A 13572-nucleotide genomic window follows, 5' to 3' on the forward strand; every position below is an offset into this window, starting at 1 on the left:
ATGTGATGTTAAAACCAATTTATATTTGCTATGCTTCCCTTTTGTCAATCTTAGCTACTTGTTTTGACAATCCTAATCAGGACATCAAATCCACATTCTATACACTCTTCACAAGAAAGCCAGAGTATCTAGCCAACCTCAAATATAATGGAAAAGTTGGAACAGATGCTTCACACTCTTATATCATTTTCTAAAGACCAAGGTCGTCAGTACTAATAAATATATGTGCAGTTAAGAGGAATAATACAGTTGCAATATCAAAACAACTCATTTTGCCAAGAAGGATGGAATTTCCACTTACTATATTACCACTGACAAAGATATCAACCACACCAGACAGTGCGCCTAAAGGAACAATGACAATAGATTGTTAGTGTCTACAGTGCATCTGTATCTGTGTTACATAAAATAATTATAAAAGTAAGAAATGTATAACACAGGTATTTCTTTTTCAGATCAATGCTGATGACTGACACAAAAAATTTGGTTGTAGAATGTGCATCCAGCATTTCTGTCTTTTTTATTCTTTCCTCTTCATTTTCTATGAAACAAAAATGTCCAAAAAAGCATTGCCTTCAAGTAGTAAATACAGAAGTTCTCAAGAACTATGCTAAAAATCTTGGTTAGTTAATAACAATCTACAGATTTTTTTAAATGATTATCTTTTGAATATGTACATATATTCCAGTTACCAACAAGACTTTTAATAAAGGTCTGATTTCTTTTGTAGCAACTTTTCCCATCACAAGATAACTAATTGCACCTGAAATTGTTGAAATATGTATGTCAATGATGACCTGTGTTCTGCAGTGACTGCAGACCAGAAAAGAATGAGTTTAATGTTACACTCTTGAAAGCAGTACTTTAAGATGAAGTAAGAATTGAATAAAAAAGATAATTTCAAAAAGACTATCAAGAGATTGAAATTTTAAAGTGTATCACAATTATTTTTCATATCCTTTCTTTGAGAATGTCCTTAATTAAACTGAGATTCGATATGTTGCACAGAGTACTATTTTTCTCTTAGAACTTAATGTAACTGCAGATACATTATATAAAAATAAAGTCTAGTAAATTACCAGTTGGGTGGTAAAGCTCTACGCATGCAGAATAATAGTTATTTTGTATGGAATATTATAAACTACTAATTTCCATTACTCAGTCAGAACAATTTTACATAAACTTCAGGAAGAAAATAGTTGTGCTAATGTACCATTGCCATAAATCTCTGCAATAGCATCAACTATTTTGAAATGCCCATACCTATTTTTCTTTAAAATTCTAATGTTGTTGTGTAGTGAATGCCATTTTCATGATGTGATACAATTTTTGCTGCAGTAAATAAACAATAAATTTTAGAAGACTTTCTGATGCATAAGAGAGAAATCATAAAGCTCACAATATGCAACTTGTTATCTATTCAATGTCTACTAACTAGTAGTCAACAAGTCAACATCATTACGACAAAGATAGATGGCAAGGTTGGTCACAGCAATTTTTGAGAAGCTGAAGGAATATCTTAATATTTTAGTCACGTACAAACAAAGATATCAACACATAATGAATCTTCTGGCATTATTTTCTACACTCTTCCATACTTTCTCCAACACAGTTTACAGTTGTGTACAATTTTTCCAGTGTTGGCTAGGTCTCTATCACTTTATGTATTAGATCCCCACAAGTATTGAAACTTAATAACAAAAATGTAACACAAAGGTACATTTCCATTATATAAATTAACAATTTAACTGAGCAGTCACAGTCCTTTTCCCTACCCTGCGTGCGAGCACCACTAGCCTACCGAAAAACATTTTTCTCACAAATTCTGGCTTTTTAGTTTCAGAAAATAAGTCCTCAGCCACAACAGAAACAACATTATTGTATTAAACTGTTTCACATATCTCTTATTTCATTATTACAACAAATATCATCCATGGATGATGCCATTTTGTTTCCCGTATTGCACACAATACTATTCCTAATGACAATGGAAACCACTTACATATTACAAAGTATATATCTTTTTTAAAAAGCTAGTAACGTTTTTGGAAGACAATAACAATGCAACATCTCCCTAAAATGATTGCCTTTTGGAAGACACTAATATGGTGAAACTTTACACTTTCAGTTTGCAAATGATTACAGTATTTTTTATATAACTGAAGCACAGTTAAGAAGATAAACTGATGACAAAAAATTAAATTTATACACTCAACACTCACTTTCACACGTAACAGAAGCACTGGTACTGTAAGAACAAAACAGTTTTGCAGCACACATAATGAATGATTCAGTGCTCACTCTCACTGTAGCTACAATCAGCACTGTGAGGGTGGTTGCTGTTGATGTCCAAAACCTCCAGGGAACTTCACAGGTGTGGGCGGAGGCCTAGAAGTGGGAATTGGGGGTGGGGGCTGTTTAGAAGCCCTCAGCCTGGGGAGGGGCGCTGTGTTACTGTCTCTGGAAGCACCCCTCGACTTACTCGAACCCCCACATTCATCTGCACCCATTGAAACTACATCTTCCAGGAAGCTGACTACTCTAGCTGGCTGCATCTGAAATGGAGCAAAGTAAATTCAGAATTATATACTAATGGTCAGCAATGTGATAAGTTCTTCAGCTAGAAGAAAATTGGGAGTACAGACAGATTCTGCTTGCTAAATTAATGCAAAGTACAGGAAAACCTCAATAACTGTGCTTTCATTACTCACGAGTTTTACTGTTGGTAACATATGCATAAGGGTATGTTGAGTAAAACTGTTGCAGCATTATCTGTCATTAAGTAGAAACAATAATACGTTATGTCTGCTCATCTCTATCATTATAGTACCGTTGCAGCAGATCCATAGCCATAAGTGAGCAAGTTTCATTTTCAAAACTGGAGGAGAAAAGAAAAGTAATGGGCCTGACAAGGTGAAATAGCTTGTACTAATGTTGTATTTGACAGAAAATAAGTTAGCAGTTTTTATTGCTAAGAAAAATATGGATGTATTATTGACATTGAGGTTGGGAAGTTACTTAGCAAAGCAAATGTGAGAAGTATTTCTGACAACGAGGAATTAATTTTAAAAACTGCAGAATGTTCAGCCCACCTCAGTCCAACAAGAGTGACAATCTCACTTTGGAAAAAATTTGACAACTTTCCTTAAATGCTCATAAATGTAAAATTGCACACTTGACAAAACAAAAAAATGTAGTATCCTATGCCTAAAATATCACCGAGACATACAATTACTTGGCTGTAACTATTTGTAGGGATATGAAATGAAGTGATCACACAGGATCAATTCAATGTTAGGAGGTGATAGACTTTGATTAATTGGTAGAATATAAGGGAAATGCAATCAGTCAACAATGGAGATTGAATTTGGGCAACTTCATAGAACACAGTTCAAGTCTGTAGGATCCATACAAAACAGGACTAACATGGGATACTGAATGTATGCAAAGAATGTCAACACAGGTGGTTATAGATGTGTCTAAGCCATGGGAAAATGTCACAGATATGCTGAAAAACCGAATGGCAGATCCAGACTATCACATGAAAGCCTACTAAATTTGATGAACTAGCTTTAAGTGATGAATCTAGCAATATACTACACCCTGCTATGTATTGCTCTCATAGGAATTACGAAGACAAGATTAAGTAGTTACAGTATACATAGGTTGTTTAAGTGATCTTTCTTCCTGTGCTCCGTATGTAAATGGAATGGGAAAAAGTCCTAATAACTGCTACAATGGGACATCCCTCTGCCATACACTTCACAGTGGTTTGTTGATTATGATGCTGAGCCACACAATGCAGTAAAATAATGACCAGCACACAATTTATTCCAAATTATTCTCTATTTATGTATGAACACATGTAATAATTCAGTGAAATGGGCACTCATTAATTACATAAATACATAAACACACACACACACACACACACACACACATGATGACCCAACACCTAAACCTTTCACTGAGTTGTTACATTTACTCCTATTACTCCTAAAATTATTTACATTCTATCAGGACCTTCCATTACCATACTAACAACTGTACTTTCCAAAATTTCTTGTAGAAATGTGAGTGCTCTAAGAAAATGTTTCCCATGTATGCTATTTCTCAAAGCAGATGCTTCAGTATAATGTAGTCATGTTTAATTCTTTGTTAGGCATCTTCACAATTACCTTGGGCTGTTTTGTGCACCCAGATGAATTAAGCAATGCACAAGTTCTCTTCATCTGCTCCTTTCTCCTCATTGTCATGTCTTTCACTCTTTGACCTTAACTTCCTTTAATTTTTTGATATATATTCCTTCATCATCTATGTCTCAGTCTCCTTTTTCATTCTTTTTCCTTTTTTATTATATTACTATGAATCATAACAAGTTGGAGTTACTTCATCTGATCTTCATCCTACCTTTATACAGTTATCTACATAATTTATATGTGTTATGTACATAAAAATTTCAAGATTCCAATCATTGTCATTATACTTTTGTTGATCCAATTTTTATGCACAAGGTGGCATACTTCACTAACTGATAAAGCCATTTAATTAAAACTGTTGCCTAATTTACTATGATTTTTGATATGGCACTTAGACCTGTAAGAGGCTATTCCCAACACAGAGTCACAAAACAGTTTCATAAACTTTTCTGATATCATAGGTCACAATATATTTCATTCACTGCGCTAAGATTCCCACACAGTATACTTATCGGTACCTGAGAAAACTTAGGTGGTGGTGCCTACGAACCCACTAGCAAATTTTCTTATTTAAATTTGTAATTTTTTGACTAAATTGTGTTGTGAATAATGGGAAAGTCAGACTGTTATTTTTATGGAAACATTGATTGTTGTGTGTTTTGACCTTTGCTAAAGAATGGACTGAGTGAAACATCTATGTGTGATGTTCTTGGGTGGTTCTCTACAAGACACTGTGCTTACTGTGACAATTGATGTGAAGGTGAAATCTGTTCTGCGCCATACTAAATATTTTGTGTTGAAGACTTTTATAACAACAATCACTTCACTGATAGTTATCTAAAAACTGTGCTTCAACAATATCATAGTTTATCTGTTAAATTCTGCCACTGGACTGTTGTTGAATGTGGCTAGCCTGATTTATGTGCTACTTGTGTTGCAAAGTTAAGGAACTGGTTATCGTCTCAACAATGTGACATCAAATTTAATAAATTTGTAAAAAAGTGAATCAAAAAATATGGAGTTGCATACATCATGCACTATTCATTAAGGTTAGTTTCATGGTTCCTGACTACAGCACTAGCAAATAGGCAAAGAAGAAGAGACAATAAAAATCAGGTTGGTTATCTTACAGCTAGTATGAAAAAAAGACAGGTAACACTTAAACATGTACTGATAAATCATGGTAATTGGAAGTAATAGTACTGAAGTTCAGTCACTGAAAGCAACATAAACAACACTGAAAGCTCTGCTTGCATCTGTCCAGAAACTATAACAGTTCTCAATGTTGTTTATGTACCTTTGACAACTCAGCACCTTTACTTTTCAGTGAAAAATTCGTTATTCACACAAGAATAAGATTTGTTACCTCTTGTAATTTTAATCCTACACAAAGTCTGCCTTTTAGTTCATATCTTTAGAAACATTTCGTGAAACTAGCAACTGCTTGTCAAATATTTTACTTGTGACATAATAAAGAGAATATAATCTTAATTACAATTAAGTAGAAATGCTGATATACTTGCCTTCTGATCATCCTGTCCAAAATAGATTCCTGGATTTGCCCTCGTTAAAAGTGAGGGCTTGTTGTAGGAGCCTGCACTGCACTGTGAATCTGCAATAGATCGCCCATCTCCTTCGTCTCTGCGACTCAGTTCACTGCATGGAGAGCCACCAGTTGCACGAACCTTACTTTCGGCAAGGAGATCAGCAGTAGACAGATCTCCACCACTCTGCTGGAACTGTTGCAGTGATAGCCACGGTGCCTTCGATGTCGACGTGTCTGTGCCTGACTTAGACTCCTCGGACAGCAATCCCAGTTTATCAAGACCAGCTGCGAGAAGCGCTTCACCGGTACCAGATTCCACTTCGTTTCCGTGCTGCTGGTTCTCTTTGGCGCCAATTGTACCTGCGGCTTGTCGAGATGGCAAGAGCAACTTCGACAGGGGTGGTGCGAGGCCGAGGCCGATGTTGCGCTCGTGGTACACGTCTGATATTGTCGGCGTCAGTTCACGATTCAGGCGCCTGAGTTGTGTTGCAATTATCTGGTCTTGTATGCTATTGCTGTTGTTGTTCTGAGTGCTACTGCTACTAGCATTATTGCTGTTAGATGCCATTACATCAGGTGTCTCTTCAAATGTCTTGCTTTCACTTGTATCATTACTATCTGCGACAGGGAAGTAATGAATACGTGATGATGAATCTTTAATATTTGGTAAAGTCCCTTCATCACCAGAACTCAACGCCAGTGGTTTTCTAGACCCGGCACTTCCCAGATTCCCGAGCTCAGTTCTCACACTCAGCCTTTCTAACATTGAAGCTTGCTGTGGGTTTTGCACAGACGATGTTGCAGAGGTGGACTGAAGCTTGAGGGTGGGTGCATTATGGTAGTTTGATCTTGTCGTCTTGAAGACAGACTTCACTGGACTACCAAAGTCAGAATCAGAGCTGTGCTGAGACTCGCCTCCAGGGTTATACAGTGTCGAAGGTGGCAGAGGGTGCAGAGCCTCGACCACAGGTGCTGGCGGGGCGGGTACCTGTCGCGGAGGGGGCAGTGGAGGCAAGGGCATCTGCTGTGCCGCCCTGCGGAGCACTGTGTTGTGTCCGGATCCCTCCCAGTCTGTGGCAGAGCTCGCTGAACTGGAACTGGCAGGCCTGCTGCAGCGCAGTAGCGCCACGCTCGTCTCACCGGATGGAGGTGATCCGTCACCTCCTCCACCACCGCCCTTGCCACTGCCTGCAATATTGCCTGAGTACAGTGTACGTATACGTGTCTGGTGTGCGAGTGTAAGTGTTGCGATGTCTTGAACAACTGGTGGACTTGGAGTGAATGCGGCATCACTCTCACCACCACCTCCAGGTCTCCCAACGATGGTGGGTTTGGCTGGAGGAGCTGCAGCTGTTGAAGTGGTACTGCTGGTGTTTGCTGTGACAGTGGCAGCAGTCACTGTCTCTGGTGCACACGCTGTATGGCCGTCAGGTTCTCCTCTCCTACGGACATAGCTTGTGAAGGCTCCACCAGTACTGCGGTGTCCAGGCAGCAGAGAGAAAGGCAGTGGGGGTGGTGGCATTGCTACAGGTGGTGGGGACCTGGATCGTAGGCCTCCAGATCCACCTCCAACCCTCTCATCCTCTCCGTCTAGTGACGTCAAGCTCTCCAGTGAACTTGATGAGTCCAAACTGAGGCTCTTGGGTGCTTCTTGTGTATCTGAAAAAGTTGAAACATGCTAACTGATTCAAGCTTATATTTAATATCAATGAAATGTAAAAATACTGTGTGAGAAGATTGTCTTGCATATCCAGGGGCAAACATAAGTTGTACACTAGACTCTCGCTAATCTGGCCCTCAGTAGTCTGGTCTCTCAGTAATCCGGCTCACATCCAAAAACGTGGACAATGGATGACTGTGCGCAACAATGCTTAGTTAAACAATGTTTTATATACTGTTATTGAAACTGTAGCTTTCTTTACTGTTTGGAACAATGTCTTCTAAAAGGAAACATGTTACGCTAGACCTCATGAAGAAACTCGAGATCCTTCGCAGAAAGCCATTGCTACTGAGTTCAATGATGGACGAGCAACTATTTATGACATTGAAAAGAAAGGAGATGATATTCAACAGTACTCAACACAAATGGATAGTGAGTTGGGAAAACAGAACATTATGTGAAAGAGCGAGAATGAAGAACTGGACGTAACTGTTTATAGATGGTTCATACAACAATGCAGTAAAGGAATTCCAATCAGTGGCCTTATTATAAAGGAAAAAGCAGCTGCATTTAACAAACAGATTGGCGGTAGTAACTTGTTTGCAGCTAATGAAGGTTGACTATCTAACTGGAAAAAATGACGTGCAATTCAGCAGCTGACAGTCTTCGAGAAAAGTCGCTCAGCTAATGATAAGGATGCTGAGTTTGTTAGCAAGATACAGAAGGTAGCAGAGGGAGAAGATTTAACTGCTGATGACTTGTATAATGTTGATGAAACAGGACTCTTTTACAAGATGTTTCCTTCAAAAACAATAGCTGCCAAGAATGAGAAGGAAGGTCGTGGTTACAAGCAACAGAAACAGCCTCTAACATGAATGGTGTGTTGTAATGCAAATGGGAGTCATAAACTACCACTTGTAGTGACTGGAAAATGCCAGCATCCACGTTGTTTTCAACACACTGACATAAATACTCTACACTCTACGTGCAGTATTGCGCTCAGAAGAAAGCGTGGATGGGCAGACAAATATTCTCTTGGTGGTTCCATGAAACATTTGTACCAGCAGTAAGAAAAGAGCTAAAGAAGAAAAAGCTTCCACTGAAAGTTATTATTATAATTGACAATGCTCCCAGTCATCCTTCAGATGTTTCTCTATAGCCCGATGATATATAAGCACTCTTTCTCCCACCCATTGTGACAGCCCTAATTCAGCTCATAGACCAGGGAACTTTGGAATCAATTAAATGTCATTATAGACATTCACTACTCATCTCCCTGCTGAACGAGAGTGAAAATGACTCTATCGAGACTATGCTGAAGGCGTGGAAATCAATTAACATACGTGATGAAGCATGGGATAAAGTGGAGCGCACTACCATAATGAGGAGCTGGAGAAAATTGTGGCCATCCATTGATCCCGAGTTGGATCCAATAGTCAGTGACAGCAATGAGTATGTCAATTCGGAATTATCAATTACTTTGTTCATTGACATGTTCCACAGCCTTCCAGGAGGAGAAGAAATTGATGATGAAGATGATGAATAAGTGGCTGAATGACGAAAACTGTGATACGGGCCAAACTTTGACAGATGAAGAAGTAATCAAAAGTGTGCAAGAAAGTAATGAGATGAAAGTGATGAAGAAGAGGACACAGGAGGAGAGATCATGAAGATTTCTCATACAACTGGTGCTGAAGCTGGAGTCTTCCTGGAGTACATTATGAAACGACCAGATACGTGCACTACCAATGTAATGCTTGTAAAGCAGTTCCATGATAAACCATGCCACTGTAGCGTATCATCATTGCGACATTTAAAAATTAGGGACATGTTTCATAGTGAGTGATACAACTGTATAATTACGTACAGTATATTGTACACTCAAGGACTACATTTTCTTTGAAAATTAATGTATTTTTAGATTTAATAAAGTATATCGTCTATGTTTTAAAATTGCATTCTTCGGTGTAATAAAGTACAGTAACTATATTCTCTATGATTTCAAAATAAATAAAAAACAAAATAAATTTCAGACACTCAATAATCCGGCACTTCTGCTAATCCGCCCCTGTATGTGCCAGGAATGGCCGGATTAGTGAGAGTCTAGTGTACTTCCAGTGACAAAGAGTCAGCACATGCAGTTTTTTTTTATTAAATCTACCATAGTTTCCATTCGTGCCTTCACAGATTATCTCTCTCTAGTCCTGCTTCTTATTTCACACATTTATCAGTGCTCTGTGTAAGTAACATGTATCTTAATGATACAACTATTATATAACACAACTGCTGTTACAAATAAATAGGCTTTGTAAAAGAGCAGATAATACACAGTGGCAAGATTCAGCATATAAGTGGTAATTATAAGATACAGAATTAATAACGAGGAGCTTAGAAGTGTACAGTATTTAGTTGTAGATAGCAAACTATGTCCTTTTAATGGATATTTAAATTTTTGTGTGTTTGGAACAGGAAAATACCTTTGGAACACCCTGGAGAAGAGTTCTCATATTCACTTAACTCGTGCTGTAGTGGAGTGTGCTCTGATATGCAACTTCCTGATGGATTAAACTGTGTGCCGGACCAAGGTTCAAATTCAGGACCTTTGCCTTTCGCAAGCAAGTGCTCTACCAATGGCTCCAAAAAAGGCAAAAGTCCTAAGTTCAAATCTCGGTCTGGCACACAGCTTTAATCTGTCAAGAAGTTTTAAGAGGAGCTGTTGTTGTCAAAAAATCACCCACCATAAAACATGTATATACAGATGCTAAATATTCTGCTTGTGGTATTAAGAATCAAAACACTTAATTTTTCCATGACAAATCAATTTTTCTTCCTTTAACCTCCCTGACTCATCTTTTCTGGTGTTGCATATTTCACATTACTTTGTATTTTCTTCTTACATAACTCACCTGCCTCTGTCTTCACATCTGACAGCTGTTCACTTTACTTTGCTAATTGCTTTATTCAAAAGCATTTCCATCAGAGCCAAAAGCCAGATGGAAAAAGTAAGCAGATTAGATTCACTTTACACATCAGGTTGTTTTTTCTTTTCTCTTTTAATAAACAAGAGAGGACAAAATGTTGAGACTAAGATTTACAAAATTATTAAGGCTTTCTTGGCCACTTGTTGACAAACTGCCTATTGGCTTCTGTCTTGAGTTCTTTGGCCGACGTTCATCTGATGATTTTACTGACGTTTCACCAGCAGGAGTGGCTGGCATTGCCAGAGGTGAACTGAGCCAAGTTCATGGCCGCAGACTATATGTACATGGCGCGCCAACATCCGAGGGCTTCTACGCACTCATTTCTGGCACAGTTTTCCTCTTGCTACCTGCGACGGTCATTTGCTGCAGTACGGGAAGCCAGGATCTGTTTACCTTAAGGCTTTCTTCTTTCTTGTTGAAGCTGTTCGCGTGCCATACATTCCCAGAGCGACAGACAGAACTGACCGTACATTGAGCAAACATGGCGTAAAGATGAATTTCAAACTGACAAGCAAGATCAAATAGTGTCTTAGATCGGCAAAGGAGAAAAGGGACCCAATTGCATTGTCAGGAATATACCGTATACTGTGCACATGGAGAAAAGTTTATGTCAGAATGACTGGATGATCAATCAACACCAGGATCAAATAACATAAGCGGCATAGCAGGTTGGGGCAGGTGGAGAAATTGGCCATGGCAGAGACTGAGTGAGACTGACCACGTAATAAAATTTGCTGACATGGAAGTTCTGGCTGCAGAGAAGCATTATCACATCCGCTTGTTCAGAGAAGCTGTAGAAATACAAAAACACGCGAACAGCTTCAACAAGAAAGAGGAAAGCCTTAAGGTAAATGGATCCTGGCTTCCCGTACTGCAGCAAATGACCATCACATGTAGCAAGAGGAGAACCACACCGGAAATGAGTGCGGAGAAGCCCTCAGACGTTGGCGCGCCAGGTACATATAGTCTGCAGCCACAAGCTTGGCTCCAGTTCACCACTGGCAATGGAAGGTGAAGCTTTGACAGTGCCAGCCACTCATGCTGGTGAAACATCAGTAAAATCATTAGATGAACATCGGCCGAAGAACCCGAGACAGAAGCCAATAGGCCGTTTGCTAAGATTTACTTCTTAGATGAAGTAGAATATGCATGCATGCATTTTGTTTATGGTTCTCTAAAGAAAGCTGTGGTATATCAAATGCTAACTTGACTAATTCCTAGATTGGTGCAGTGTACTCACGGGACATTATATTTGCTGATTAGGGTAAAGGTCTTTGTTGATTACTACAAAGTTGGTGATTTATCACAAAGATTTTTCTGGTGTACTGGTATGCTTGCTCTAAATGCAATGATTGGGTTAGTTTCTTACACTGTCTAATAACAAGACTACTGATTCATTGTAGACAATTCAGAGCATATGTTGAAAGGGAAAAGTCAGAGGGTGACAGAGAATACAATATTTAATGAGTTGTGACTAATTACTTCCTGGCACATTTTGTAAAATACAAGGCAAAACAAATACAAATGTGCTTACCAAATAATGCAAGTAAGGCCTGGAGAACAAACTGAATGTTTCTTCTGTTTGCCTGCTTGCCTGTTCTTAAAGTAACCTCATCTTGGCCAACTTCCATGAGGTCAAAACCTAAAACAAACAATGTATCCATCACTTTAATGTAAATCATATATTTCTGCAGCATTCATACAACTAGGCAAATGGCTCAAATTAACAAAAACTGAACCAAAACTTTCTCACAATACAATATATGCTTCATGAAATTTAAACTTTACAATACTTCTAAGCGATCACCTGGATAGCTGAGCACATTGAAGTGCCCGCTTCTGGAACACAGTGAGGCATGTTGACCCTGTATAAAATCTGCCTGGTGGATTAATGATGAAGGCCAGTGTGCTGGCCAGCCTGGATGTAGTTTTTAAGTGGTTTTCCGCATTCATCAAGGGAAATACTCAGTTTTTTCCTATCTCCCACCTCAGTTATATGATTTACAAACACTTTGAAACACAGTGGCAGATAGCTAACAATTCTGCACAGGGGCAGTACTCTCGCACATGTGGAAAGTTCTCTCATCTCACTGCACAGTTCTCCCACTACCATGCCATCCTTTCTGAGCAGAGGAGAGCGAAGAGTGGTAACTGCAAACATGCTGCGTTTATATGGCAGTGTAGTTGCACATGCAACATTGAAAAGCTAGCATGTGGCTTGGTTTCATATTTCTTAATGACATACATCACAAACAAAACAAATATTTTTCCTTCCTTCTCATCCCATCCAGTAAGTCTGCTCTGAACTGGGGTTCTAGGTGACTTTTCTAAACTGTAGCCATTTCCCTAAACCTCTCCAGTCCTTTTCCTTCATCCCCTCTTCCTTTCCCTTCAACTCTTCCGCCAGAAGAAGGAGCCACTGGTTCCGAAAACTTGTGAAAGTTCAATCCTTTTGTGTATATGTTCCCCTGCCACCGCTTGCTGAGTACATTTTTTTATCTGTCCATTTACATTACAAAACAAATGTTCAGTATTTATTTATGGCACACAGAAGACATACGAAAATTTTTATTCTATTGGCATACGGACAATTGGAGATCATTTCACCAACTTTTGAGCCCAAATTTACTGAGAGAGTGGGCGGTGGGGGAGGGGAAGGGGAGGAGGGGAGCAGTAAGGAGCTTTAAAATGTTTTTGGGAGTGGTGAGTGGTGACCCCATCTTAATAACAGCCTATATGCAGGTATGGTTGTTTCTCTGGGTAATTGGAGACACACCATGCAAGTTACAACCCAACATAGGTTGGATGAAGGGTACTGAAACGGATGGATGGATGGATTATTCATAAGTACACATAATTGTTGGCAATTTTCACATTATAAACAACATTCCACACTCTGCAAAACAATGTTGTTATGACATCCAGTTTATGATGAATTGTGCCAAAACACACTACTTACAACATAACCTCTTTTTTAGACATTACACATCTGATTTTTTTTTGGAAAGATGTAATGTTTCAACTATTTTTCAGCCACAGATTAGGAACTAATAATCCAATGTTGACAAGTTATGTTACCTACCACCATCTTCTCTTTGCTGCATGTTTTTGTACTCTTTATTATACATATGTATCGCCATTACTTTAACTGAAAAGGTACTGCCGGAAGTGGTGTGTTGTGTATAA

General features: G+C 38.8%; 1 protein-coding gene across 1 annotated transcript in view; it reads right to left on the reverse strand.

The window, feature by feature from the left end:
• Positions 1 to 1436: 1436 nt before the first annotated feature.
• The window catches only part of LOC126419690 (tetratricopeptide repeat protein 28), a 183604-nt gene continuing 171468 nt past the window's right edge, over positions 1437 to 13572 (reverse strand). Inside the window, exons 27-29 of the mRNA XM_050086874.1 lie at positions 11921 to 12028; positions 5723 to 7404; positions 1437 to 2555 (exon numbers count right to left, since the gene is read on the reverse strand). Coding sequence (XP_049942831.1) covers positions 2319 to 2555; positions 5723 to 7404; positions 11921 to 12028 — 2027 coding nt within the window. The 3' untranslated portion in view covers positions 1437 to 2318. The remainder of the gene's footprint in view (positions 2556 to 5722; positions 7405 to 11920; positions 12029 to 13572) is intronic.

The sequence above is a fragment of the Schistocerca serialis genome, chromosome 9 (genome assembly GCF_023864345.2).
Source record: "Schistocerca serialis cubense isolate TAMUIC-IGC-003099 chromosome 9, iqSchSeri2.2, whole genome shotgun sequence".
Classification (NCBI taxonomy): Eukaryota; Metazoa; Arthropoda; class Insecta; order Orthoptera; family Acrididae; genus Schistocerca; species Schistocerca serialis.